Consider the following 26,486-nt stretch of genomic DNA (forward strand, 5'->3'; position numbering starts at 1 on the left):
AATGCTAAAGGTTTGTTTACTTCCTTTGTGACATTTACTGCAGTGCAGTATAAAAACAAGGAGTGCTATTCAAATATGTGGGAGGAGTCCACATTCCTAAAGGTGAACTCAGCAGGATGACTCTGGGATCTAAAATTAGCTGCAGGGGATGGGTCTACCCAGGAACTGATGTCACCTGTGTCTCAAGGTCTAACAGCTAACAATAAATGAGCCAATAAAAAAGTTTCACTCTCTTAAATGACCCAGCCTGAAGGAGTCATGCAAATGATGCAATGTACCACAATGGCAGTGCCAAGTTGAATTAAATGTGTGAGCAACAGCGATAGCGCCCTACCTGAAACACAGCGGTGGGGCTAAGCTTCTGCAGTTTTATAAGCGGTGCGATGAGGCCATTGTGCTCCACCCACTTGCAAGGCCCACGAAATATGTAAGTTTTGTGCAAAATTTCTTTTGGTTTAAGCATGTCTAGTTTTTCAAATAAGTGATTAATTTTTGCAAAGAATAACTGTAATAAATGAAAGTGCACACATCTGGCTGCAAATGACAACATCTGCATTTCTGACTGGGGTGGGCACATGTTCATGTGTTCATATTCAAAAAGTCACTTTGTGTTGGACCTGAACCAAAACACCTGTAAGAAAAACTGGAAAAAACATTTATTTTTATTCCTTTCTTCTGCATCTCCGTCTGCAGCTGGTCCAAAATCCTGCTGCACGACTTCTAACCAGAACCTGTAAGAGAGAGCATATAACTCCTATCCTGGCTTCACTCCATTGGCTGCATGAGTTCATTTTCAAATTTTAATGCTTGTTTTTAAATGTTTTAAAGGTCTTGCTCCACCTTATCTCTCTGAGCTTCTTCGTGCTCCATCATTGTCCACTTCTAAAGCCCGTCTCAGAAATCACTTTTACTCCCTGGCTTATGACACAGTCTGACCCGGACCTTTTATGGTTTTTGTCTGATTGAATTTGCTTTTCTTTTTACATATACTATTTCATTTTGTTATTTGTTATGTCATGTGCACAACACTTTGTTTTCAGCTGAGATCTGTTTTGAAAGTGCTATATTAATAAATTGCTTGCTTGCTATCTTGTAAAATTACAGCAGCGTGTTCACTGACAGTTCATGACGACCTGGGGGGGCCCTGACGTCAGAACCGGTCCCCCCACAAAGAGAATCCAGTGTGCAGATAGTAAAAACTGCAGCAGCCATTTTTCAGCTGCTGTTCCTGATGCTGATATTGCAGGAGACGTTTCCAGATGTTTAAACCTTCAAGAGGATTTTTTTTCCATGTGAAGAGTCAGGAACGACCTCACGTTTTATTTTTTAATTCCTCATGTGTTTTATCTTTTATTTCACATTTATATTTTACAGGAGAATACGGGTGTTTCATGGCACAGTGCGGACTTGAACCTTGGACCGTTTAATTAGGGTGACCATATTTTGATTTCCAAAAAAGAGGACACTTGGCCCAGTCATGAAGAACTTTAATAATACTGTTTTCTTAAAGAAAACTTTAACATATTTACACGGTACCGTCTCTGTGCAGTTAATGAATGGTGAAATAAAAAATGTTATAAAGGTTTTTACAAATCACCAAGTGCAGAAAAAAGAGGACGGTTGGTCACCCTAGTTTAATACATTTTGCAAACGTTTAACCCTTCAGCATCCCTCAAACTTTACATCCATTGTTTAACCTCTGGACCCAAACGGGTCCCCATCCAACAGGTGATATAGCATTATCATATATGAATTCATTTTTCATTTTTTTCCACATCAGATCTTTTAAAGTTTTTATGGCTTTAGTGTCATAAGGACCCCTGTTTTTTGGGGGGGGGAGACCCATAATATGCAATATTTTCCAAAAATTAATTGCAAAGTAAAATATTTGGCATGAAGTTATTACAGCCTTGAATAGGTCAATAATTGATAACAAAATTGATTTGGATGCATTATTATTTTTGGAGCAATAAGAGTTTTTAAAATTTACATCCACTGTTTACCCTCGGGACCCAAACGGGTCCCCATCCAACAGGTGATATAGCATTATCATATATGAATTCATTTTTCATTTTTTTCCACATCACATCTTTTAAACAACTTCAGACCTAACCATAGGTATAAAGTTTTTCATTATTTTTTAAATATTTTTTAGGTTTCTGTGGCTTTATTGTCATAAAGACCCCTGTTTTTTTTGTTGGTTCTTTTTTTTTGGGGGGGGGGGGAGACCCATAATATCCAATATTTTCCAAACATTAATTGCAAAATAGATTATTTGGCATGAGGTTATTACAGCCTTGAATAGGTCAATAGGTCAAAAAAAAGGGAACAACAAAAAGAAACACATTAAAGTCAAAGATCTGTTGTCACTGCATTTTGCCAAAAGTCAACATGAAACTATCAACATGTGAAGAATAAATAAAGTCACTGCTAATAAAAAGCTACAGAAAGTCAGATTTAGCTGTATTCAGTCTTGTGTAAAGCCGCAGTGTTCAGCTCCACAGAATTAACAAAAAAAAACAAAAAACTGTGTAAACACATGTAAACACTGAGATGTACTGTTGAGGATCAGAACAGCAGCAGTTGCAGAAAACCTGACAATATTCACGTTTCAGGCGATAAAACCTTTTTCTGTAAAACATAAACATCTGTCTCTACCTTTAAAATAACAAACCAACAATGAAACGTGTGAAATGTTTAAAAAGAGCTCACGGCGGAGTTTATTAGAGGTACGAGGCTGTCTGCTCGCGGTCACAAACACAGCGCACAGCCAGCAGAGGGGCGGGGCCGCACGTGGACTGTTTGTCGTGAGGAAATGTTGAGGAGATCCCCATGGCAACCGGGCAGCCGTAGGAGCTCCGCTACCGTATTTAAAGCAGCTACAATGGAGCGGCGCCAGTCTCAGCCGTCCGAAGTCAAGATGGCCAATCACGCCAAGCTCTCTCTGACTGTTTCTGCCACTTTGCATTTCTCTCTGCTGATCCTCTACGAGCTCCGCGCCGAGATGGTGGACGCCTGCGAGCACCAGAACCTGACCACCAGCGAACAGGCTGCCCAGCAAATGCACGAGCTCCGCCCGGCCGCCTCCAGGTGTCTCAGCGCCGAGAAGGTGAAGGCCCGCGAGCGAAAGTTTGACGTCAACCTGAAGAAGCTCGACCTTCAGCGCGACGCCCGCGAGCACCAGGAGCTCACCACCTGCGAACAGGCTGCCCAGCAAATGCACGAACTCAACGGCCGCGCGCTGTCTCCGTGGCGTTACTAGTAAGTATGGAACCCGCAGAGGGACAAAAATGCTCATTCTCTCACTCATTACTGTTTGAATGAAAGTTTGAATGTTGGGTATTGTCGCAAATTTCTATCATCGATTCGACTGAATTTTGACTGACAGTCAGAAATATTCTAATTCTATATTTTTTTTCAATCTCTGTATAAAAACAAGGCTGACCCTTCATCAGAGCTGTGAGCATCACAACAGATGCGTTTGTGTCAAAGTAACTGAGGCTAAAACAGAAACACATAAAGGAGATTTTCCTGGTCTGGCTTTTTCTAACAGATAACCTTAAAAATATTCTGCAGCCAATCAAAAATGGAAGAAAACCACGAATCAGCTTCTGAACTTGATGCTGCTGAAGTTACAGAGGTGTGATTAGAGACTCAGCTAAGAGTTTTGGCATCATTTTAAAAAGTTTACATTTCTGCACTGAACAGGCTTTCTTGTCAGAGGCTGACAGCACTGAACACACAGGTAGACTGGTGCGTAATAAGCAGCAAATAATGCAGAAAACAGAGATTTGAGATGGGAAACTGTTCTTGAAGGACACTTAGAGAGACAGAGCTGTGCAGGAAGTGAGATCGTATCGTGGTGGAAGCAAAACAGTCAAAGTAAGAGAGAAACAGTGGCGATGTTTTACAAATGTGAAGTGTAGCTTGGAACTTTTTTTGCTGCTGGTTCAGTGAATTTTGGTCAGAGACTGACAAAAATAGATTCAGGATTTAATGAATCGATAACGCGTTATTCTGGCTAAAATCGATTTGAATTGGAACATATTTAATAATTCTTTATTTATTTACCAACATGGTATACATCATGCTTTGGTTCAGCAGCAGGTATGGTGGATGTTACAAGTAACGCGTTACTGCCCATCTCTGGTGGTGGCTGATCCAAAGTTTGGACGTGCAGAGAGCAGGCTGGATTATTGCGGAGTAGAAATGGATGGACGGCTGCTGAGCTGGTTCAGGAAGTTCAACCTGGAACCAGCGAGCAGATGAAAGCTACCAGCTTTAATATTAAACGAGCTTTGATTTGAGAAGCCGCGTATTGTCCTGACTGAATCTGCTGTGTGTTCACTGTCTCCTGCACGTGTTGAGGTCTTTTCTGTCTGTCTGTGTCTCCAGCATAGACCGAAACGACAGCAGGTATCCACGTGACATCATCTTTGCCGAGTGCCTTTGTAAGGGATGCATCATCGACGGGCGCGAGGTGAACGACTACAACTCTGTGGAGGTTCGGGCTCCGATGGTGGTCCTGATGAAGACCAAGTGTAAGGACGCAGACACATATCGAGTCCAGAAGACGCGTATCGAAGTCCCGGTGGGCTGCACTTGTGTAAGGCCCAAAATTACTAAGTGATCTGAGAAACTAAGCTTTACTCACACTGAAGGCCATTTATAGCTGTGCAGCACCTTCACTTACACTATAAGAATATTTATCACAGCTTTCTGCCTGCATGTGAAAATGTTTTCTGTAAGTAGTAGTAGAAGATTTTCTGTCCTGAAGCTGCCAGTCCACACCACAATATCTCAGCAACTATCCAGGCCAGTTTTGGTCTGGATAGTTGAGAGAAACTAACCGTGATCGGTCATTCTGGAGTCTTAATCATAAACAGCACCAACACTAAAGCGCAGACAGACTCAGAGGCTTCACGTCCTCAAAGAGCCTCAGACCTTTGCTGTGTGACAGAAAACTATTACAGCTGCTGCGCTGCTTTGTGCAAATACATATCAAGCTTATTTAATATAGCACTTTATCTCCAACTACCTGTAACTTTCCTTCGTCATTCAGACGTTACTTGCAAGTGAAAACTGGTGGTGATTTCTTTTTGTTTAAAACTGAGTTGTGATGAAGACGGATCCATCATCCGTCCGAGCGTCAGTCTGCTCTGTAGAGTTTAATGAGTGACTTAAATCAGGCAGGACTGCAGTCAGTCAGGTTTTTTGATTATTTCTTGGAATAACTCGTCTGAAAGCAGCTTGTTTCCACCTTTCAGTAAACGTCCAACCAACAGACCAGAAACTCCAAAGAAAGTGAGATTTCTTCCCATGTTTTTTTAAAATTAAAAAGTCTCTTTTTCCTCACACGGTTAAAACTGTGAGACCTGCAGGTTTAACCTCTGAAGCACAGAGACTTCACCAAAGACACGAGGATGTGCTTTCACACTTTAGTATTTATTTTGTTGTATTTTATTGTATTTTTTGAGTAGTTTGCACATGCAGATTAATGTGAAATGCCACTAAAGCAGAGTGCCGCTGTAGCTTCACTTTATGCCAGAGCGGCTGGAAGCGTGAACAGAAGATGAATAGTTCAACATTTGGGCAAATTTGAGGCCAGGAGACGAGGCTTCGTGCTCAGCTAAGCTAACGAGTTTTAATGCAACGATGAGTCCAAGGAAAGATTTTAGTATGTTTCATTTACCAAAGAAGAAGCAGAGAGACAGTCAGCTGATCGACTGTTTCACCGTCAGTAACAGCATCATGTAAATGCACTGAGTTTACTAAGGAAGAGTCCATAATTACTGTCGGGACTTCAAATAAATATGTTTTTAATGTGACTAATGTTGTTGTCAGATGGATGCAGAGCAGTAAAAAGCTGGTGAGGTCTCTGACCTGCAGCAGAGTAAAAGTCAGGATGCTCGAGCTCGGAACAAGTGGCTGAAAATCCTCTAAAGCTGACTTGGTTTGGATCCTGGCAGAAACGCTGTGAGCCTTTACAGAGACGCACCTTTTTCTGCTCAGCTTAGCAAACAGCTTCATGGCTCCACATTTAGCAGAGCGATGTGAGAGCGGTCCGACCCCCTCAAGCTGTGAAGGAATCAAATGTTAAACTATGCAAAACAGGACAGTATTGGGCACATGCACAATATGAAGAAGCTGCACATGAATTAGCTTTAAAGAGACTAAAAAGTAATGAAGAGAGGAGAATGAATGTGAAGAAATGTTTTAGTTTCACTATATTTCTTTGAGATATTGTTCATGTTTTTATTTATTTGTATTTTCATGTGAGGTAATGATGCAGATTTGATCCCTTTGAAGAGATTTTTAAAGCTGTTTTTGTCAAACTGTCAGTTTCTGCTGGATAAAGGTGTAAAGCAGGGGTGTCAGACTCAGTTTGCATTGTGGCCACATACAGCCCACCCTGTGTTAAAAGGCCCGGACCAGTGAAAGTGGCCTTTCTGTCAGCGTAAAGAAGCTTAAGTACATATTTAATCCCTGACATGTGTTCATATGAGACCAAGAAGGGCAGTCTGCACAGTACAGCTCAGTTTTTCTACGTGATAAATAAAAGCAGCTGCAGGAAAGAAAGAAACCTGCCAGCCTGACTCTTTGGGCTTAAATGTTCAGAGAGCTCATTCCTCACACTGTACTTATAAAACACCAAGTTTTTGTTAATTCACAGAAAACTTTTACTGTAGTCTCATTATTGAAAAAAGAAATTTTCTGCCCTCAAACTGATTTTCTGTTATTTTATTTCTGTGTTATAGTATGAATGTGGATGGTGGACGTCTTTATCAGTAAGAAAAGCTGCAAACTTACGGAAATACAGTTAAAAGGGCAAAATGTATGCCTTCCTTCACTTGTTCCACCGGCCGAATTAGAGTCTTTGCTGGGCTACTTTTGGCCCCCCGAGCCTCCTGTTTGACACCCCTGATATAAAGACACCTGTGAACTTTAAAATGTGACTGTATGACTTAATGTGGTCTAGATGTACCGTCAGAGCTTTGTTTTTATTTCTGTAGAGAGTTCAGTGATAATGTGAAAGAGTTTTGTGCTGATGTGAAGTCATGTCTCCCTTCAGTCTGACAGATTCATTTAATTTTAAATTGTGAAAGCCTCCCTGACTCCTGTGCGGCTGCTCGTCTCACCTCAAAACAGTTCAACATATCCTTAAAAGAAAACTTCATTTTACTATTTAACTATCAATAAATGAGTTTCTTTCTATGATTTGTCCAGTCGTGTCTTTTCTGTAACTAATCACAAGCATCTACATACAGCAGTTTCTTTTCTCTGTCATGTGGGGGCGCTGTGGTAACAGCATGACCAGCTTTGGACTCTTTAGCTTGAGACACCAGAAGATCTAGCTTCTTAGCCTGTTTAGAAATCCAACACAGAGCGTCACTGAGCTGCCAACGTGACAACGTGTGGCAGCTCAGTGACGCTCTCTTGCTGGAGAACTTACCATCATCGGTCAACTAAACATGCTGCTGCACACCTGACACTCGGGGCCACCTGATAAAAACTGTCAATCAGACGGTGACTAACATTCCCACACCTGATATTACAAGATTCATATCAAGCTCTTTCCTGTTACCATGGTAATCACATACAGTCAAAGATCCCTAGCTGGTATAAAACTTCCAATTAGCAGAGCTACCATCAGTGGCGACCCGTGAAAGTAGCCTTATTACCATGGCGATTACATGGCATTGCATTGTTATTAGCTGTGTCCAAATTCATAGGCTGCATCCTCCTGAGGACCCGGCCTTCGCGGTCTACGTGGGCGGGTCCTTTGAAGACTGAAAAAGCTGGACAGATTTGCGTCACCGCTGTCTCTGTAGAGTTTAAGAAACTCGGCCGTCTGCTGCTTGCTTCCTCAATATAACAGGACACTGGAGTAAACTCTCGACCGTCTCACTTCTGTTTAATCAGTTTTCTGTTTGACGTTTATTCAGCTGTGTGAAAACTAGAACTTTAATCTCAGCCAAACCGATTTACTCAGGAACAAATCAAACACTGAAAAAATAACATTTTTAAGTTATCTGAGTGACTTATATATCATGTTTAACTCCGGTGGGTTGAAAACGATGTGCCCAGAGTTCGCCGTTATCGCCGCGGTCAGCTATCGAGCTGGTGGGTAACAGACGTCTCCGAAAATGTCGGAGCACTTTTAGAAATATGTGATGTCTTGATAAATCGAGCAGATATTTGAAGTTTACACAGCTACATTCTCTACGTCAGCGGTCCCCAACCCCCGGGCCTCGGACCGGTACCGGTCCGTGAGTCGTTTGGTACCGGGCCGTGAGAGTTGAGGCTCAGGTGTGAAATGTATGGTTTTCAGGGTTTTTATCGGTTTTCAGCGTTATTTTGTTATCGTTTTTATCGTTAACTCGGTTTTCCTGGGTCTTTTCACATGTGTTATAAATAAATCTTATTTTTTTCAGTACCGGTACTAGTTTTATTTTGTTGTATTTATCCGCGACACATTAAAGGCCGGTCCGTGAAAATATTGTCGGGCATAAACCGGTCCGTGGCGCAAAAAAGGTTGTGGACCGCTGCTCTACGTACAGCAGTTTCTTTTCTCTCTCCAGAAAGAGTAATTAGAGTAATATTAAAATTAAGTAGCTGCCGCCATTGTTGGAAACTGGAATCGGCTGGGCAGCACTATGAATTATGGGATAGGTTGGGCCACGAAGGATACACCCGACACATCCTTCAAATCTGGGAAAAGGAGGACGCACTTGTTGGCTGCATTTGGAAGAGTCTTCGAAGTTGGACAGCCTTCGTCGCGTCTCTGTGACGTAATCAGTCTAAAAATCAGGTCTCTGAATCTCCACACCCCACTGAGTCTTTATTTTCACATTATTATCCAACTATTGCTGTTTTATTACTGAGCTACTGAACTAGTTTAGATGAAAGGCACCTGGTAAAATACAGGCAGATGGCCCCGCCCCTCCCTGAGCCTGGTTCTGCTGGAGGTTTCTTCCTGTTAAAAGCGAGTTTTTCCTTCCCACTGTCGCCAAAGTGCTTGCTCACAGGGGGTCATATGGTTGTTGGGTTTTTCTCTGTATGTATTATTGTAGAGTCTAGCTTACAGTATAAAGCGCTCAGATCTGAGGCGACTGTTGTTGTGTATAAATAAAACTGAATTGAATTGAATTAAAATATTTTAGAATTTGCAGAAGGAAGTCACAAAAAGTCACTTTAAAAATAACAGGGTGACATATTTGAGTCAGTTAACAGTTCTTCCTGTTTTCATCTCAGCAGCTGCAGCGCAGGACTCGCCCCTCGCTTTAAACTTTAAACAAACTGAAGGTGAAACTTTTTTTCTACACCCGTCACTAAACAAAGATCACAGACGTCACTTGTACTGAAATCCAGTCCCCTTTGAGGTCAAACACAGTTCAACGTGAAATATGTAGCAGGAGAGGCAAACAAGTCGTATCTGTTGAGAGGCGCTGGGCAAAGAGGGGAAACGGGACTCTGTGTTTTTTGTGGAGGTCCTGCATGTCTGCACATGTATTCCACGCAGGGGTCAAAGGGTTAAGGATATAAAACAGGACGTAGGCGAACGAAAGCTGAATCTTGGTATGAAACAAAATAATGCACAGAATCCATCTGTAAAGGCAGACACTGCAAACTAGTTTAGGCTGGGAATGTTTTGGAGCCTGTGAAAACAGAGCAAAGGCGTTCACTGCCCTTCAGCTGTGCCTGCAGCACAGGGACCATATATCAGTTTGTCACCTCATGGTTTGCAGTTTTTATTTAAAAAATAAAAAACAGATTTCCCATGCATGAAAGGAACTGCAGATATCCAAAAGTCTGTTCAGCTCATTTCTATGTCTGTACTTTCATAGTTTCATGGTTCAGCCTCTCAGTTCGAGCTCCGCCCCTGTAACTTTCCAGCAGGCGTCTTCATCAGAGGCTCCGTGCTGCAAACAGACAAATTTCAGGCCAAACCGAACCCACTTTTTAATTCACGCTTGTCCACATCTGCTCCGCTCTGAGGACAAACTTTCTGTTACTGTGTTTTAGAAGAGGAAACGACAGCAGTCGTGTGGATCTACCAGCCTCACGCTGAGATGAGATCAGCCTTTGTCTTCTCTGAACTTCCTCGCTCACTTTACTCATCAGGACCTCAGAAAGGATAAATGTACAGGTAGGAAGGCAATTTCTATACATTTTTTTGTTTCCAACCAAAGACTTGCATTTATTTGTAGTACAATTATTAATATGAATTGACCTTTAAGTATTTGTAGGTAAACACAATTACAATCATATAAACTGAAGCTAATTACTGGGGAACTCTGCCCTGAGTCGTGGGTGGTACGATAAAATATGGCCAGTTTCTCTCTGAAACACCTTCCAAAAGAAATGAATGGTGGCTTCAGACTTTTTCACTTACTCGACTAAGAGTACTGGGGTAGTATTTCTTACAGCAGGTTGTAAGTGCCTTTATTTCAGTAAATCTGCATCCTTTACTTCCTCTTTCTCTTCTCTGAATCGCAAACCGCGTCGAATGTTCTGAATTAGTTTCATGCTGCTGTCATCAGACTACTTGTCACTGCCTGAGTTTGTAGTGGACAAGTTTAAGGCTTCAGTTGAGCGTGCTCACAGAAAGCTGTCTGCGTGGGATAAGATATGCTTTGCATGTTTGTGTTCAACAACAGAGCGATAACTTCTCTCTGTCCTGCCTTCACAGCTCCTCGTTGTTAGCCACATGACGTTGGACCCTGCACTGTTATTTCGCCCTTTTCCAAAGGTATTAAAACACTCAAAGACACAATAATCGGAAGTTCCAATAATTTTGTCACTTTGTTCATAATCTGGTCTTTGCAGAGATCTGCTTCTTGGAAAGAAAAGCCACTGGACTTCTTTAAGTTTCATCTGAGAAGCTTCTGCAGCTGTAAAACCAAACGGTGGAGAGTCCCTGGTATTTAAACTCTACTGTTCTCCATAAGAACGTCAGACAGTCGGTGTCATAAGCTCCGCCCTCCGTCTAAAGAGGGTCGTTCACTCCGTCTTCTCTGTCCAAAATGTGAATATTGGCATCCTTGAAAGAGTGACCTTTGACTTTAGATGCAGCACACACATATTAGTCATGATGATGTCATAATATATCAGGCATGATGAAAGTTTTCTGGATGTTAATTGGTCATTTTACACGATGGGGGTTACAGGTTATGATGATGATGATGATGATGAGACGGCCTTTATTTATCCGTTAACTGTGCCAATCTGAACATCACGAGTGTGTTTCCAAAACTGATCAACATTTATTCTGTTTCAGATAAACACCTGGAGTGTTAATCAGCCTTCACTGCACACCGAGAGCGAGCATCATGGGGTCCAACAGCTCAAAGCGTCTGAGGCAGAAAACATTTGAAGGTCCCAAAAGACCAGAGCAGCGAAAGGAATTTCCTTCTGCTGTGACACTGGTACAACCTCACCCGAGTGAGGAGAAGTTATTCAAGGAGCTGCAACAAGTGGGGCTAAACTATGACTGGCTCCTTCAGGGGTACCAAAGTCCCGAAGCTGAAAAAGTACTACAACCGCCGCCAAATATTCCACAAGTTAAAACGCAAGAGGAAAAAGGCACGCAAACGGACGAGGGAAGTCTCCTGAAAGAGTCGCCTGAGGAAAAAGGCACGCAAACGGACGAGGGAAGTCTTCCGAAAGAGTCGCCTGAGGAAAAAGGCACGCAAACGGACGAGGGAAGTCTCCTGAAAGAGTCGCCTGAGGAAAAAGGCACGCAAACGGACGAGGGAAGTCTTCCGAAAGAGTCGCCTGTCGCGACCTGGTCTACGGCAGAAAAGCAGAGCAGCGGCAGAGAATTTGTGGATGGCATAAAGGCCGTATGGACCCCAGGCGAGCTCTACGATCTGTTAAGAGATGCTCCTGACCCCATCAAAACACCGAGCGACTTCCACAGGTGGCTGCGTTTCACCTGCATGGTGTATCAGCCGTCTCCTGCTGAGCTCAAAAAGTTGCTGAAGTTAGTTTATAACTACAAGTGGGAAAATGTGAAGGAACATTTTGACTTGCCAGGAGTGGATGGCGAGGCCAGGTGGCGACGTACTCGTGATATGACGGCCTGGCTCGACACACAGTGCGCCACCTCGATTAAAAATGCAGCCTGGAATGACCCTGAATTTGTGCCCCCTTGGTTGATTCTTCAGAAACCCGGAGAGTCGGTGACAGATTTCACTGAACGTTTCCACCGACTGTGGAATTCCACTATGAGTGAAGCAAATGCTTTTCTGTTTAATCTTCACCTTGTAGATAAGTTGCAGCCTCACGTGGCGAAGCTTTTGAAGGATCATGTTGAGTGGGAAACTTTTACTTTTTCCAAGATCAAATTTATTTTAGAAAACATGGAGTTAAAGGGCACGTTTACCTCAAAACATCAGCCATCTGTAACTCATCCGGGAGAGTGGAGATCAGATGTGCTGGCACTGCCAGAGCCACCTCGAAGCAGCCAGACTCGCAGGAATAAGAGAAAAGATCGCTGCTTTTACTGCAGCAAGTTTGGACACTGGGCCAGAGAGTGCAGAGCCCGACGTCAGTACTCACTCGAGTACAGTTCACAATGGATTGTTCTCGAGTGAGTAACTGAGCTGAACTGAAAAAAGCAACACACAAAGATCTAATTTTCATACAAACACGTCACTAGGGTAGCTTTGTATGATTCACAGTTCAAAATAATCCTCATGGACTGACAACATTATAAAGTTAGCTTTGAGTGACAGAGGAGCTCAAACAGCTTCTCCTAAACTGGACCTCTGCACCGTGTTTGTGCTGTTGGAGCATTTTTAATGACGTCATGTGGCCAATAATATGGCCGCTGTGAGGTCACTGCTAACAGAGCGTCCAAGGAGGCGGAGCTCCAGTTTGAAACTTTAGTAAACGCATGCAATTTGGCAATCAAACAAGGAGTGCTGGATGATACCTCAGCACACTCCTGATACAAACAAACGACGACTGTGAAAAGAATAATGATGAAGCTTGAAGCTTGTTACGGTTTCAGATATCGAGGAGGGATACAAAACAACGCTGGTCACCAAACACGGCACACACGCTCCCTTCTCCGCCAACAACATGTCAAGGGCCATCTTGTTTTGCACTGCCATCAACGAGGTCGGACCCAATTGTTCCGCGAGCCCCTCCATGGCGTCCCTGGTCAGGTTAGAGAGCCTCAGCACATTATAATAGACATAGTTTATGCGGTCAACATTTTTATTCGGTGTTATCCATGTGAACATACTTTCAAATCCTGAAGCTATTTGGTCTGCTAATTTATATTCATTGGGAACTCCTATGGAATCAATCCAGGTGGGTGAATTCATCGTAGGGTCGTAGGCATGTGCTCCCTCGGTCCCTCTCTTTGCCAAAATGTGTCTCTTGCGCCTGGCTGCCAATGTGCGTGTGTTTCTTTCTGGTATAACCTTTGCTCTGCCCCCAATTAGCACAAGTGGAGCTCCTAATCTCACCATTGCGCACGTTCCTACACTTCCCATAGGAACACGAACCAAAAGAGTGTTATGCCCACAGTAATAATACAGCCCACTTCGTGCCCACGGTCCCATCGATGTGTTTGTGTCACTGACATTATTGCTCCTCCGCTGTCACACAATCAGCATCGATCTCCTCCTAACAATACACAAGCAATTGTTTTATAGCATCGGGGTATTATTACGCACCCTGTTGCGTTAAGCAGATACCTCACATGCATAAGTTTCAAAACCACAAATGTTCTGTTAATGACTTCTGACACATTTGAAAAGAACATTTTCTCCGTCTCCAAAATGCAGTTACAAGCTTGCAAACTCTTACCTAGAAATGAGTCTACCTACTATGTGTGTGTCTCGACCTCAAATGCCCTCTGTCTCACCTCGCCAACTAAACTCATGACCTCTTACCAGACAGAAGCCACTCTCATATGTGTAACAACCTAACTGAAACTATATACGGAATATATTGAATGAATGCTTTAATCAAATGCCACTACTCAAAGCTTAATAAAAAGGATATAAACGAATAAAAGATAATAATGAATAACATGGCATGTATGTTTTGTAAGCGTGTCCTTCCGTAGCTCTAAGTCACTTACACAATAGATCGTCTGGACCTAGCGCCGGACGAAGCTTCTGACCTTCAATTAACTGACTGAGCTTCAACTCTTTAAGAAGCACAAACTGCAGGGTGTGTATAAAAATAGTTATAACTGCACCTGGAATAAAGGTTAATATGGCGCCTGTATGTCTAAACATCTTAATGCCGTCTTAAAGCCATCTGTTATACTGTTAATGCAATGTTAATGCTGTAGATTATATTGTAACAGTAAAATAATTTGTTCAATTCCACAAGCTGAAAACAAAGGGTGACATCACAGTGGCTACATCCAGGTTCAGCAGAAGGTAAAGAAGGATTATTTTTAATAGTGACTCATGCAAAGCTGCTCTAGACTGAAACAATAAAAATATGAAATGATCTAAATGGGTCGATCTCAAGTTCACTTAAGGAAGCACAGGATCATTTCAGGCAGTGTTTTTAGTTTTACTTCAGTCGAGTAAAATATATTTGAAGACCTAGTTTCAGTTTACTGTGATTGTGAGAGCTCACTGCTGTATTTCACGTCCGACTGCGACCTGCAGTGAAACGCTGCAGAACAGATTTTGGAGAGAGTTTCTCATTTAGAAAACAAAAAGTCAAGGACAGAACGCTGGATAGAAGACAGCTGCAGATCACAATGTTCTACAGATAAGAAAAGCAGTGATGGCTCGGTGAGTCTGGATCCTGCTCAGCTGCAGCTCCTGAACGTGCTCGTCGTCAGATTTCTAAATCTTTCATTGTTGTAGTTTTGGTTTAAACTGGAAACTGAATTTCTGCTTTACACCATAATCAGAAATCTTTTACACTTTTTGATGTTTTAAATTCTTTTGATAGCTGACTCTGACTTTTGATGATTTCTTTTTTGTCGTATCCTATTATTTCATATTTTTTGTCTCATTATTTCTCCTTCTTAACTTTGATTATTATATTGAATAACTGGTGCCCTTGTCTGAGTTAGACTGTGTTATCGTCTGATTATTATGAGGCTTTTGCTTATGGATGGTGTATTGTACTTTTAATCTGCACTGAAGATTTAATTACATGTATGCTCACATTTTTCATTTGCAATAAAATGACTGAAAAGGCTGGCTGTTTTACCTCGTTCACATTCATTCATGTAGCAAAATATAAAATCCACACATTCAAAATCTGTTTTTATGCAAATGTTTATTATGTTGAAGTTTTATCCACTGCTGGAGGAGACTTATTGTGAAAATCATCCACCACACTTCTAGCAATTTTCATTTGACGAAGAATCTACTTCTTTTAGAGTTTTATTCAAGGAAAGTAAAATTTCAGAATATTTCTAGACTATAATGAGAAAAATAAGTATTTATTGGTTTATAATTTTTTTTAAAAAGGAAGTGTTAGTGATACATGTGAAAATTCCAGTTACGTATATTAAAATTAATTATTTAAAATATTTGCAAAACATAAAACTAGTAAAGCCAATATTCTTTTAAAATACAGAAATATATATAATATAGAAATGATTAATTATTTATATACTGTGTTACTAATAAATTATAAACTACTAAAATTTACTAAACGTAATATTTCTAATTTTTAAGACCCGTGAACAGTAGAAATATTTTACTCTCTGCAGTCACGTGTTTTTTTATTTATATTAATTTATCTGTAAAATATTCTAATAAAGTTTCCTTGTGTTTTCATCGTGGTTTATTAAACACGCTGCTGCCTTCTGCCTTTCGTTTTGAACACCGCGTTTCCATTTTACGACAGCGGCTGCATGTGGACGGCAGCCGGTTACTATAATATCCCTCCAGCATCATGGCAGCGGCGGCGGATTGTCCCGGCACTGATGCGGCTTTCCCGGAGACCCGGGGCAGTTCGGCGACGGCAGGTGGCAGCGGGGTCCCGGGAGCTGCTGCCGGGGACAAACCCGTGTGTCTCATCGTGCTCGGCATGGCGGGCTCCGGGAAAACCACCTTCGTCCAGGTGAGTCCCGGTCCCTTAGCGGCTAACGCAGCTAGCCGCATGAGTTAGCTTCTTCAGAGAGAGCGAAAGGTAAATAAACGAGCAGCGACAGGTACCGGTGTGTGAGCAGGTTTACATCAGAGGAGGAGGGAGAGCTTTTTTAATTATTTAATTCAGCTAAAACTCAGGTACCAACCAGCTTTCTGTGGCACACCGAGGAAGCCCCCAAAACGCGCACAAACCCATTAGCATCAAAGAAAATCAGTTTGATTTCAGTCAGGTAGGAGAGGCAGCAGGTTAGTTATCCTACAACAGCCTTTAATAAAATAACTTAGAGAAAGCATAAAAGCTCAATAGAATATAAGTTAGGTCAGCAAGGTATGGATTACATAGTCTTAGCACGTTTAAGTAGAAAACAATAGAATATAGAGTAGAGTCAAACTTTACTAAATTGTATATAACCCAATAAATGTTAAAATAGCTTAATAAAGTCCCTAAATTAAACCAATGACACCCTGTGACTGATGTTTGCTGCTCCTTCAGTCTGAGCTCAGAGATGAAGATTTTTTTAAGCAGCTGATGTTAACATCTTCAGCTTCCCCCCTCTTCCTCAGAACATTTCCTCCATTTTTGTTCTTTGTTCCTTTTGTTTCCTGCAGAGGCTGACGGCTCACCTGCATTCCCTCAAAGCTCCTCCATATGTCATCAACCTGGACCCCGCCGTCCACGAGGTCCCTTTCCCTGCAAACATCGGTAAGGATCCATGTGTTTGCTGGACCCTACTCATTCAAACCAAACTGAACTTAAAACTTGATGTGCGATGCTGGATTTGCAGAAGTGCATTTAATATTTGCATTACACATCACAGCGAAAGCAAATAAACCTTCACGTGTTTTTGTGACTCAAACGGAGCCGGAAAGACTTTTAGCTCCACGTCATCTTCAGCGTCTGTTAGTTTTCTCTGTCTGTCCTCCTGCTTTCAGACATCAGGGACACGGTGAACTACAAGGAGGTGATGAAGCAGTACGGCCTCGGACCCAACGGCGGCATCGTGACGTCACTCAACTTGTTCGCCACCCGTTTTGATCAGGTGACTCACAAATCTCAACATCCCGCGGTACGAATGTTCACACCAGACAAACAGTTCGGATGCTGACTTTGTGTTTGTTTTCTTCAGGTGATGCAGTTCATCGAGAAGAAGCGACAGAATCACCGGTCAGTATGTAGCTGCTTATTTGCAGCTAAATGTTTTAAGGATTGTGAGGGATGCCAGCGGCATCCTGTGTGTGGTTGTGATGCACAACACTCCAAAATATTAAAGGAACACCTTAAAGCACAGCAGATCTCACTGAGGGTAATAGGTTAGGGGTAATGGAAATTGAAATGATGCGCCTACACAGGGCTAAATTCAAAGGCGCCCCAAAATCAAAGTAAAAAAATCGATGCAGGCCCGTTTTGTTCAGATTTCGTTGCAGGAGTTCAGAAATGATTCTCGGGAGTTTGAATCCCCCCACGTGTTTGCATGAATGCCTGACGGCGCCGGGGTGATGTCCTGATGAGAAACGTAACATCGCAGAGGAGTTCTACTGATTTAGGTCGGGCGATGCGGGGCAGTGCATGGATCAGTTCCTTCATCCTCTAGGGACGGCCTGCATAGTCTCGAGATAAGAGGCTGCACCAGCATAGGCTCCGACAACGCCCCCCGTCTGTGTCTGATTGGTTGGACATTCGCAGCGGTGACTCATTGGAGGCCTCTTTGTAGTTCTGGTCGTGCTCATCCTGTTCCTCCTGTTACTAGGAGTGCTGCCCTCCTAGAGTAACAGCCTGTTTCCTGGAATCTCCTCCATGCTCCTGAGACTTTGCTGGGAGACACGGCAAACCTTCAGTAGCACTTATGGATGTGCCATCCTGCAGGAGTCGGACTATCTGTGTAAAGATGTGCAGGTCGGGCCTGATGCTGACCACAGCCAAATGCAAAAATCCTGAAAAACAGTAAAAGGGGAAAAATGTCCTCCAGTAAAACCAGTCCTGTTCAGGGTTGTCTCAGTGTTGTTTCACCTGTTGTTCATTTCATTCACAGCGAAGCAGCTGATCCTGATTAAAGTTTCCTTTAATGTTTTTGAGCAGCGTATAAACATCATACTGAACAACAGCATGAATGAGCAGGTGTCTCTCTGGCTCCAGGTACGTCCTGATTGACACTCCAGGTCAGATCGAAGTCTTCACCTGGTCGGCGTCTGGAACCATCATCACTGAAGCTCTGGTGGGTCTGCTCGTCTGCTTTTATGTCTCAGTTATGAATAAAGACGAGTCGTTTAGAGCGTCTGCGTGCATTTGTAGGCGTCATCCTTCCCCTGTGTGGTGATCTACGTCATGGACACGTCCCGCAGCGTCAACCCCGTCACCTTCATGTCCAACATGCTGTACGCCTGCAGGTACCGAACACCAACCACATCAGATTCATTTTAATGTTTTCTGTGAGACGTGATGACTCTGAGGTCTGATTTACAGCAGCTGCTCCTCCCGTTAGTCTCTCACCTTGGAGTCGGACTCCAGCTCCACTTTCTAAGACCGCCGCTGGTCACTATAGTTCTGCTAGCAGCAAATGGGCGTGTCCTCCCCCATCTCCAGTCCAAGTCGGTGGAGCTGGAGTCCAGCTGCAGGCTGCAGAGATACTTCAGAAGCCCTCGATCATCCTGCCGTTTGGGATACACGACAGCAGCTAGACTTTCAAAATAAGAGCCAGGGGATTGTGGAGGCCTTGTTCTTACCTGAAATGAGTCACTAAATATACCTGAGCATCCCATCAGGACAGTCAGCAGAGTTTTTGTTTAAGTCCTCTGATTCTTTGTGTTTCAGTATCCTCTACAAGACGAAGCTGCCCTTCATCGTGGTCATGAACAAGGTGAGGACGCTCGGCGTGCTGCCGGCTCATTGCTGAACTGGTTGTTTCTGATGACGGGGTTTCCTCTCGTGGTTTTCTTTTTCAGACCGACATCATTGACCACAGCTTTGCGGTGGAGTGGATGCAGGACTTTGAGGCTTTCCAGGACGCTTTGAACCAGGAAACCTCGTACGTGAGCAACCTGACGCGCTCCATGAGCCTCGTGCTGGACGAGTTCTACACCAACCTGAGGGTGAGAGGGACCGCCGAAAAACTGGACCCTTAGCAAATCCTTAAACCCCAAAGTTTTAACTTTGTGTGACGCACACAGGGAGAGGCTATGCTGACGGTTTACCTGCTTACAGGGTTTTAAATAGACTGTATGTAAAGGATGGATGTAGCCACACTACCTCACGCACTGATGGGTCAGAGCAAGTTAGAGAAAAGGATAAAGCGATAAAGTCTCTGCACCTGCAGGTGGTGGGCGTGTCTGCGGTGACAGGAAGTGGATTAGACGAGCTGTTTATGCAGGTGGAGGACGCGGCCAAGGAGTACGAGAGGTGAGTCAGACACACTGGTGATATGATGCATGATCATTAGCATGAGGAGTTCCCAGTGAGCTGATCTGACTCTATACAGCTGTTTTAAAACATTCAGGCACTTTTTGACCAGAGGGGAAAAACACGAGGTTATCTTTGTTTGCTCAAAGCGTCAGAATAAAACCTCAAACCTGACATGATTTAAGTAGTTAAACAACAACAACACTGAATGAAACGCGTGTAAAATCTTTGTTTTAATTTTTTTGTGAAGTTCTCCTCCAACAGTAGCAAACTTGATTAGGAAACTGGCGGCTAGCAGCTATGTTGGGTCTGTCTAGCACAGGCCCACCGCTGGAACGAGACAATTTAACTACACAGCAAAAGCACTGAACACCAAGTAGGCAAAGTTCTTCGTGTTACTCATGCAGAGACCTGCCTGGAGCCAAGTGTCGTTCCACCCACTTGACCACAGACTCTCAGCCAGGTTCCCCATAGCACTCCTTTTATTCACATGAATATACATAGGTTCATTAACATATGACGTCTACATACACACAGAGTACTGTGTGTGTGCAAGTGCAAGATGTGACCCTGTGAAGACTCCCTAAAGCTGGTGCCAGGAGTCTAGCGGTCCATCTAAACAAAAGGCACTTAGCCTAAAACTGACATAGCCACGTTTATCCTACCATAAAACAATAAGAGCAGGTACGACCTCTCCCACGCTCCCAGGATGTGAATGCCAGAACACTCTGGAATGCACACCAAGCCTTTGCAGACTATTAAGGATCAAACCTCTACCAACATGACATTGATTATACAACTCTAAGCATATATGAGTAGATATTTCTAAGCATAAATGACAATCAGCAGTACAAATCTAACAAGCTACACCTGTATCGCGAGGCCACACCCGTCATATTGAAAACTTTAATAATAATAATGGATTGCATTTATATAGCTCTTTACAATTCCACTCACATTCACACACTGGTGGAGGCAGCTACAGTTGCAGCCACAGCTGCCCTGGGGCAGACTGACAGAAGCCAGGCTGCCATATCGCACCATCGGCCCCTCTGGCCAACACCAGTAGGCGGCAGGTGAAGTGTCTTGCCCAAGGACACAACGACCAGGACCGAGAGCCCGGGGATCGAACCGGCGACCTTCCGGTTCCCAACCCCCTGAGCCACAGTCGCCCTTAACCTTTAATACAGTTTTAATAGGCGAGTTATAAAAACATTTGGTCCTCATAAAGCTGAGAGGTTTTTAATTTGTATTTTATTTTTTACCTGAAGTGTTTTTTTTGAAGTCCTATAAGTTATGAGTCTATTAAAGATGAAGAATAGTAAAGAGATTAAATGTCCTTTGTGTCTGCAATATGAGGACGCTGCGTGTGGTGTCAGCCACTAGAGGGCGCCAAATACCCATAAATAATCCCAGAAAGTTGATTGTGGGAAACGTAGTTTTTACAAGGCCTTTCAAAGGTTTGCTGCAGTTTTGTAAAGTCATGTGTGACTTTAAAGCCTCCCAGAAACTGTACAGAAAGCCATAAACTTAAATCACACTTTTGTATGAATTAGTTTATTTTGATGTTTTTTTTGCATGTTGTGCACAAAAATATTTTGTTTTTCCTGCACTTTAGGAAAATTAGTGTCAAAAATTAAACTATGAAGACACTCAGAATAGATTCTCTGTAGTTGGAAAGTATGTTGCGCAACTTTTTGCATTTAAAGTTTTGAGGGATAAACCTAGAAATATTTTGTGGGCGACCGTGGTTCAGGGGGTTGGGAAGCTCATCTTGTAACCAGTTCGATCCCCAGCTCTGTCCTGGTCGTTGTGTCCTTGGGCAAGACACTTCTGCACTGCAGCAGGTAAAAATATAAAGATAAGCTGTAGCGGACTTGGTTCTGTGGTGGGCTTTAAAGGGTTAATCAGTGATTTCCTGACCTGGATGACTGAGCGTGCATCACGAAACCATAAATAATGACTTTGAATTAATGACCACAGGACTCTGTTTGCTGCAGTATCCATATAACCACATAAGCAGTATACAGTCTGTAAAACATGGTGTGGTGGTTAGCAACAGTAACAGTTATTTTATTTAACTCAAAAATAAAAACTAGACTTTTGAGTCGTGGAGCTCGACGCTGAGCGTTGGGTTCTTTTTTTCTTTTTCTTTTTTTTCTTTTTTTTTTCATGGAGGAAACAAATTGTTGTGACGAACTGAAGTCTTCCTCCTGCTTCCTCAGGGACTACCGACCCGAGTACGAACGACTCCGCAAAGAGCTGGTGAGTGCTCCGTTTTGTTTCTCCCTGTTGCTCCGCCCTCACGTCGTCCTGTCTGAACCGACTTCCTGTCCTGCAGACCGACGCTCAGAGCAAGAAGCAGCAGGAGCAGCTCGAGCGGCTCCGGAAGGACCTGGGAGCCGTCGACATGAGGAACACGCCATCCACAGGTAGAGCCGGCGCCATGAAGCTAAACTGTTATTATGCTACGTTTTTGTAGTTCTAACTGACCGATTGACTTCCTGCCAGCAGATGAAGCCGACATCGCCGGGCCCAGTGACCTCATTATGACACGCGGTAATCCTGACGAGGAGGCGGTGGACAGCGACACAGACGACATCGACCACACCGGTGAGGAAAGAGTTGGCGTGGATTAAGCTTCCTGATTTTCTTAGAAGCCTGAAATTATTTCATAAACATTCGGACGTATGATGTTTGATTTTTCAGTGACGGAGGAGAGCAAGGAGACCGAAGCCTTCGGAAACTTCCTGAAGGAGAGGATGGAAGTGGTTCAGGTCCGAAACAGGAAGTGTATGATGCCCGAGGATCCCTGACCTCAGAGGTTTCCCTCTGCAGGACACAGACTATTACCTGGAGCAGATCTTCCACTGCTGACGCACCTCGTCACAGGTTCAGACACGACGAAGCGAGGGCTGAACTTCCTGTATGATCAGGTGACCTGATTGGCTGCTCCTTCCCAAAATGAGAGAGAGAACTATATTTTTATATCTTCTGTTCCATTACTATTGGCTTTGTTTGTGAAAGTACTGAAAGGATTTATGGCATGTAAAATAAAATGAGCTCTGATATCAGAACTGGGTTTAAGCCTTCGACTCGACCTCGTGATTCCAGAAGCTCCGTCTTTGTTCAGACGTCAGGAAACAAACTCCACGCTTACGGAACAATAACAGGTCACTGAGTGCTGATTGATCGATAGTGATGTAAATAGGGCTGCCACGATTAGTCGACTATTAAAATCGTCGACGACTGATTTAATAGTCGACGTGTCGTTTGAAGCTTTGTAAGATCACAAAAGACGCAGGAATAAGTAGCAGGATTTAAGAGTGTAATAACGGACTGAAACAGAAGATGGCAGCACTGCATGTACAAGGACGCCAGCTGCCGTTAAACCCCGAAGAAGAAGAAGCTGTGTCCCAGAATTCATAGCGCGGCCCAGCTCAGTTTCCAACAATGGCGGCAGCTGGTTAGTTTTAATATTATTCTTATTATTCTTTCTGGGTCACAAAATAAACGTTTAACATATTTTCAGGCGAGAATGTAGCTGCGTAAACCTCAAATATCTGCTCAGTTTATCAAGACTAGGGATGGGTACCGGTGTCCGGTGCCATGATGGCACCGGTTCTGACATAAACGGTAGTAACCAGACCGAAAAGCAGCGCACATTTCGGTGCTTTATTTCGGTGCTTTTTTTTCCTGAGCTGTGATACACTTTAGATTCTAGCCAATCATTTTACGTTTCCGAGGATAGTAGGCGGGGCCAGATTAAAAATGTTCAAGGCGAAGCGGTCAAAAGTCTGGCTGTACTTCATAGCAAAAGATGCAAACTCAGCAGCAACAAGAGCTTTAAGCTGATACTGTGATACTGTCAAAGGAGGTAACACCTCAAATCCGATGAAACACCTGGTGACGCATAGCGTTTTTTTTAAAAGCCCAGAAATGCGCCGTATTTGATAGCTTGCTGCGAGACCTCACACCGAGCACATCTACTGCGGGTGGGTTGCCTGTTATGCAACATCCCCCAAAAACACGAAGAGGAGAGTCCTGGCCCCTAGCCCTGCCAGTGTAGCAGAAATGATGACGGATGATGGTGGCAGCAGCCGTTCTTCTCTGCGTGAGTAGCTAATTTACGTTGAGTAGGCTAACCACGTTATTACATTAATGCATGTAAGGTGAACTAGCAAACATCATCATAGCTACATGCGGCTGTCCTCTTGTTTGATGGCAGATACTCCCTTCACCCTGGCTAAAAAGGCTAAAATGACCAAAGAAAAAGTGGAAAACAGTTAAACATGAGAGGTTTAGGACAAAGTTTGTGTTTTTTCCATTGTTTAAGCACTGCTTCCAGCCAAGAGTGATACCATATATGCCCCATAGCTGCAGAAAAGGCTAACATTGTTATCTTTTTACAAAAAAACAGCTGAGCATGAGAGGTTTTTGGACCAATTTTGTGTTCTCCATTCTTTAAGCACCGGTTTGAGCACCGTTTGAGCACCGGCACCGTTTCAAAAGTACCGATTTGGCACCGGTATCGGATAAAACCTAAACGATACCCATCCCTAATCAAGACACCACATATTTTCAAAAGCGCTCCGACGTTTTCGGAGACGTCTGTTACCCACTAGCTCGATAGCTAGCCGGGGGCTAGGCTCACTAGAGCCGTGAGAACACCGGACTCCCGGCAGATCGTTTTCAAACCCACCGCCGTCTTTCGCTACTCAGGTTAAACATGATATATGAGTCACTTAGATAACTTCAAAATGTTATTGTTTGGCTTTTTTAAGTATTTTATTTGTTCCTGAGTAAATCGGTTTACTCAACTCCACCGAAACAATCTGCAAATTTCATTAAAATTTAATAAACTATCATCTTGTCTTTATTTTTAGTTAGCACAGACCTGAAACACTTAAAGCTGTAAGCTAATGATAGTTATATAAGAGCAGATGCTGCTGGTGCAATAAGCTGTACGTTTTACGTTCAATGGATGATGATCTGATTAGTCGACTATCAAAATAATCGTGTGTGGCAGCCCTAGATGTAAACCAGCCGAAGTTTGCCGTGTCTCTCTCAGGCACTTTCTACACTGGAGTCCGTGAGCTCCTAAACAACGACGCTATAAAGCGTCCAGGTTCTTTGAAATGTTCTCAGAGAACATAGACGATGTTCTTGTGATGGTCACAAATGTCCAGAGAAATAACGGAGAACTGCACTTCCTGAGACGGGCACCATCAAGGGACGACGTCCTGTCCTAAACCGACCAGTCGGCACGCATTAGCAGGATGCTAGTGTTTAGTGGGCAAAATGAGCTCTGTGAGAAACTAAAGGACAGACGAGTCAAACTAAGTCCGATGTCGGCTGTTTGTCCTAAATAAATGATGGGATGACATGTGGCTGCAGGATGCTGTGGTTCAGTGTGCCCCATCACACCTCCTGCCCCATGCTTCGTGGTGGGAACCATGCATGTAGAGACCGTCGTTCACCTTTTCTGTGTGGCACAAAGACACAGTGGGTGAACCAAAGGTCTCAAATTTGGACTCATCAGACCAAAGCACAGATGTGCACTGGTCTCATGTCCACTCCTTGCTCCTGCTTGCTGCTTTTCCTTTGTCCTGACCATAAAGACCTAATTCACAGTCTCCTCTGAACAGCTGATGTAGAGATGTGTCTGATCTGAGCTGCTGTTACCTTGCCATTTCTGAGGCTGGTGACTCGGATGAATTTATCCTCAGCAGCAGAGGTGACTCTTGGTCTTCCTTTCCTCATGGGAGCCAGTGTCCTCGTAGAGCTTGATGATTTTTGGGACTGCACTTGGGGACACATTCAGAGGTTTTCAGGACTGACTGGCCTTCAGTTCTTAAAGTGATGATTCCGATGAGCTCTGCGTCAGCTGATGGAGAATCCAAACTGTGCTGATTCAAACAGCATTGAAGACTTCGCCACGATGACCCGTGGTACCGCTCCAGCGTGAAACCCCATCATTTCCTCCATCAGCGGGTCAGGATTCTGCTTCACGTTTCGTTGTGATTTTGTGAAAGTGTCTCAGGGCAAGCAGGCTCATAGAGTCGCCTGCAACGCAAAAACAAACGTTAGTGTCAAAGGTCAAAAGGGCCTTAATCTGACAGCGCGGTTGTGGTTATCGATGACGTCATTCCACAGCAGGACATTTCAACGCTCACCGTTTTGCTTTGCGTCTGGTAAACAGCTGGTAACCACCAGATGTGGATTCTTTTCTGCTGTTTACTGTTCAGAAAGACTTAGATTCTGTTTAATTTATTAAGAGGTGCTGAAAAGTGTGCAAAGGTTTTTCCTCTGGAGGAGACGGCATGTTCCCAACAAACTGTGCTTGTAAAATAAAGGATGTGAAAGGATGAATGGAGGAAAGAAAACCTCCCACTTGACAGCAGTTCTCTGGTGTTTCTGGAGGTACTGGATTGTGTGTTGTGTATGTGCTTGTCTTCATTCATGTCTGAGCTCTGTGAATGGATTCAGGTCGTCCGCCCGCCGACCATCTGCCACCAAGCTGCCAACACGCCGCTCGCTTCTGTCGCCTACGCGCTCGTTGAAATCCGGCAGCGTGGTCGGACTGAAGAGCGTCTGACTCATCTCTCCACTCACTTCAGCTTTCAAAAGGACAAAGCACGAAGCCGCAGAGAAGACGGCACGCCTGCACGAAACACTGACAGCTTCAAACAAGTTTAGCTTGTTTTCTTTCAGCTCGGCGACGCCGTTCACTCCAACACACAGATATGAGGCGCTCGTGTCCAGAGTGGGGGCCTGAATCTGTCAGGTTTTCATGTAAACCTGGAAAGTTAAGTTAGTTACTCATTTAAAACTTTGTCTAACGTGGATAATCAGCTGACGGCAGGTGTTCAGAACTGCGAGTGTTCAGAAGTATGTGGACTGATAATGAGACTGAAGGGGACTCGCTGTGAGGTCACCAAGAGCTAAAATTCATTTTAAAACTTTAAAAATCACAAACCCTGCTGCAACCAGTTTCATCT

The 26,486-nt window shown here is 43.6% G+C and overlaps 3 protein-coding genes across 9 annotated transcripts; all 3 read left to right on the top strand.

The window, feature by feature from the left end:
- The first annotated feature begins 2,663 nt into the window (after positions 1 to 2,663).
- LOC106675778 (uncharacterized) lies at positions 2,664 to 7,218 on the top strand. 2 transcript variants are annotated; one of them, XM_024803899.2, is made up of 3 exons: positions 2,664 to 3,261; positions 4,396 to 4,606; positions 5,845 to 7,218. In XM_024803899.2, exons 1-3 carry the CDS (start codon positions 2,816 to 2,818, stop codon positions 5,860 to 5,862), a joined length of 675 nt encoding a protein of 224 aa, XP_024659667.2. In that variant the 5' UTR covers positions 2,664 to 2,815; the 3' UTR covers positions 5,863 to 7,218. The 2 variants fall into 2 exon arrangements, with proteins under 2 accessions (XP_024659667.2, XP_024659659.2); XM_024803891.2 differs by having other exon boundaries at positions 2,666 to 3,261; positions 4,396 to 7,218.
- Positions 7,219 to 9,891: 2,673 nt separating this feature from the next.
- Positions 9,892 to 15,185, top strand: LOC101474355 (uncharacterized). Of its 5 annotated transcripts, XM_014411057.3 has the most exons (4): positions 9,892 to 10,150; positions 10,694 to 10,753; positions 10,831 to 10,924; positions 11,282 to 15,185. In XM_014411057.3, exon 4 carries the CDS (start codon positions 11,334 to 11,336, stop codon positions 12,597 to 12,599), a length of 1,266 nt encoding a protein of 421 aa, XP_014266543.3. In that variant the 5' UTR covers positions 9,892 to 10,150; positions 10,694 to 10,753; positions 10,831 to 10,924; positions 11,282 to 11,333; the 3' UTR covers positions 12,600 to 15,185. The 5 variants fall into 5 exon arrangements, with proteins under 5 accessions (XP_014266543.3, XP_076740933.1, XP_076740963.1 ...); XM_076884818.1 differs by having other exon boundaries at positions 10,694 to 10,924; XM_076884848.1 differs by having other exon boundaries at positions 10,831 to 15,185.
- Positions 15,186 to 15,840: 655 nt separating this feature from the next.
- gpn1 (GPN-loop GTPase 1) lies at positions 15,841 to 22,562 on the top strand. 2 transcript variants are annotated; one of them, XM_014411052.4, is made up of 13 exons: positions 15,841 to 16,062; positions 16,701 to 16,794; positions 17,025 to 17,131; positions 17,219 to 17,256; positions 18,226 to 18,304; positions 18,382 to 18,476; positions 18,901 to 18,946; positions 19,032 to 19,178; positions 19,403 to 19,485; positions 21,711 to 21,750; positions 21,827 to 21,917; positions 21,997 to 22,098; positions 22,195 to 22,562. In XM_014411052.4, exons 1-13 carry the CDS (start codon positions 15,895 to 15,897, stop codon positions 22,299 to 22,301), a joined length of 1,197 nt encoding a protein of 398 aa, XP_014266538.2. In that variant the 5' UTR covers positions 15,841 to 15,894; the 3' UTR covers positions 22,302 to 22,562. The 2 variants fall into 2 exon arrangements, with proteins under 2 accessions (XP_014266538.2, XP_014266540.2); XM_014411054.4 differs by having other exon boundaries at positions 15,842 to 16,062; positions 22,000 to 22,098.
- The last annotated feature ends 3,924 nt before the right edge of the window (positions 22,563 to 26,486 follow it).

The sequence above is a fragment of the Maylandia zebra genome, linkage group LG1, assembly GCF_041146795.1.
Source record: "Maylandia zebra isolate NMK-2024a linkage group LG1, Mzebra_GT3a, whole genome shotgun sequence".
NCBI lineage: Eukaryota > Metazoa > Chordata > Actinopteri > Cichliformes > Cichlidae > Maylandia > Maylandia zebra.

Excerpts from the sequence above, each read along its gene's own strand:
- LOC106675778 (XM_024803891.2), top strand. The coding sequence starts at position 2,816 with ATGTTGAGGAGATCCCCATGGCAACCGGGCAGCCGTAGGAGCTCCGCT. Across the intron at positions 3,262-4,395 it reads CTGTCTCCGTGGCGTTACTA|CATAGACCGAAACGACAGCA; the intron begins GTAAGTATGGAA and ends CTGTGTCTCCAG.
- LOC101474355 (XM_076884864.1), top strand. The coding sequence starts at position 11,334 with ATGGGGTCCAACAGCTCAAAGCGTCTGAGGCAGAAAACATTTGAAGGT.
- gpn1 (XM_014411052.4), top strand. The coding sequence starts at position 15,895 with ATGGCAGCGGCGGCGGATTGTCCCGGCACTGATGCGGCTTTCCCGGAG. Across the intron at positions 16,795-17,024 it reads CCCTTTCCCTGCAAACATCG|ACATCAGGGACACGGTGAAC; the intron begins GTAAGGATCCAT and ends TCCTGCTTTCAG. Across the intron at positions 17,132-17,218 it reads TCGCCACCCGTTTTGATCAG|GTGATGCAGTTCATCGAGAA; the intron begins GTGACTCACAAA and ends TGTTTTCTTCAG.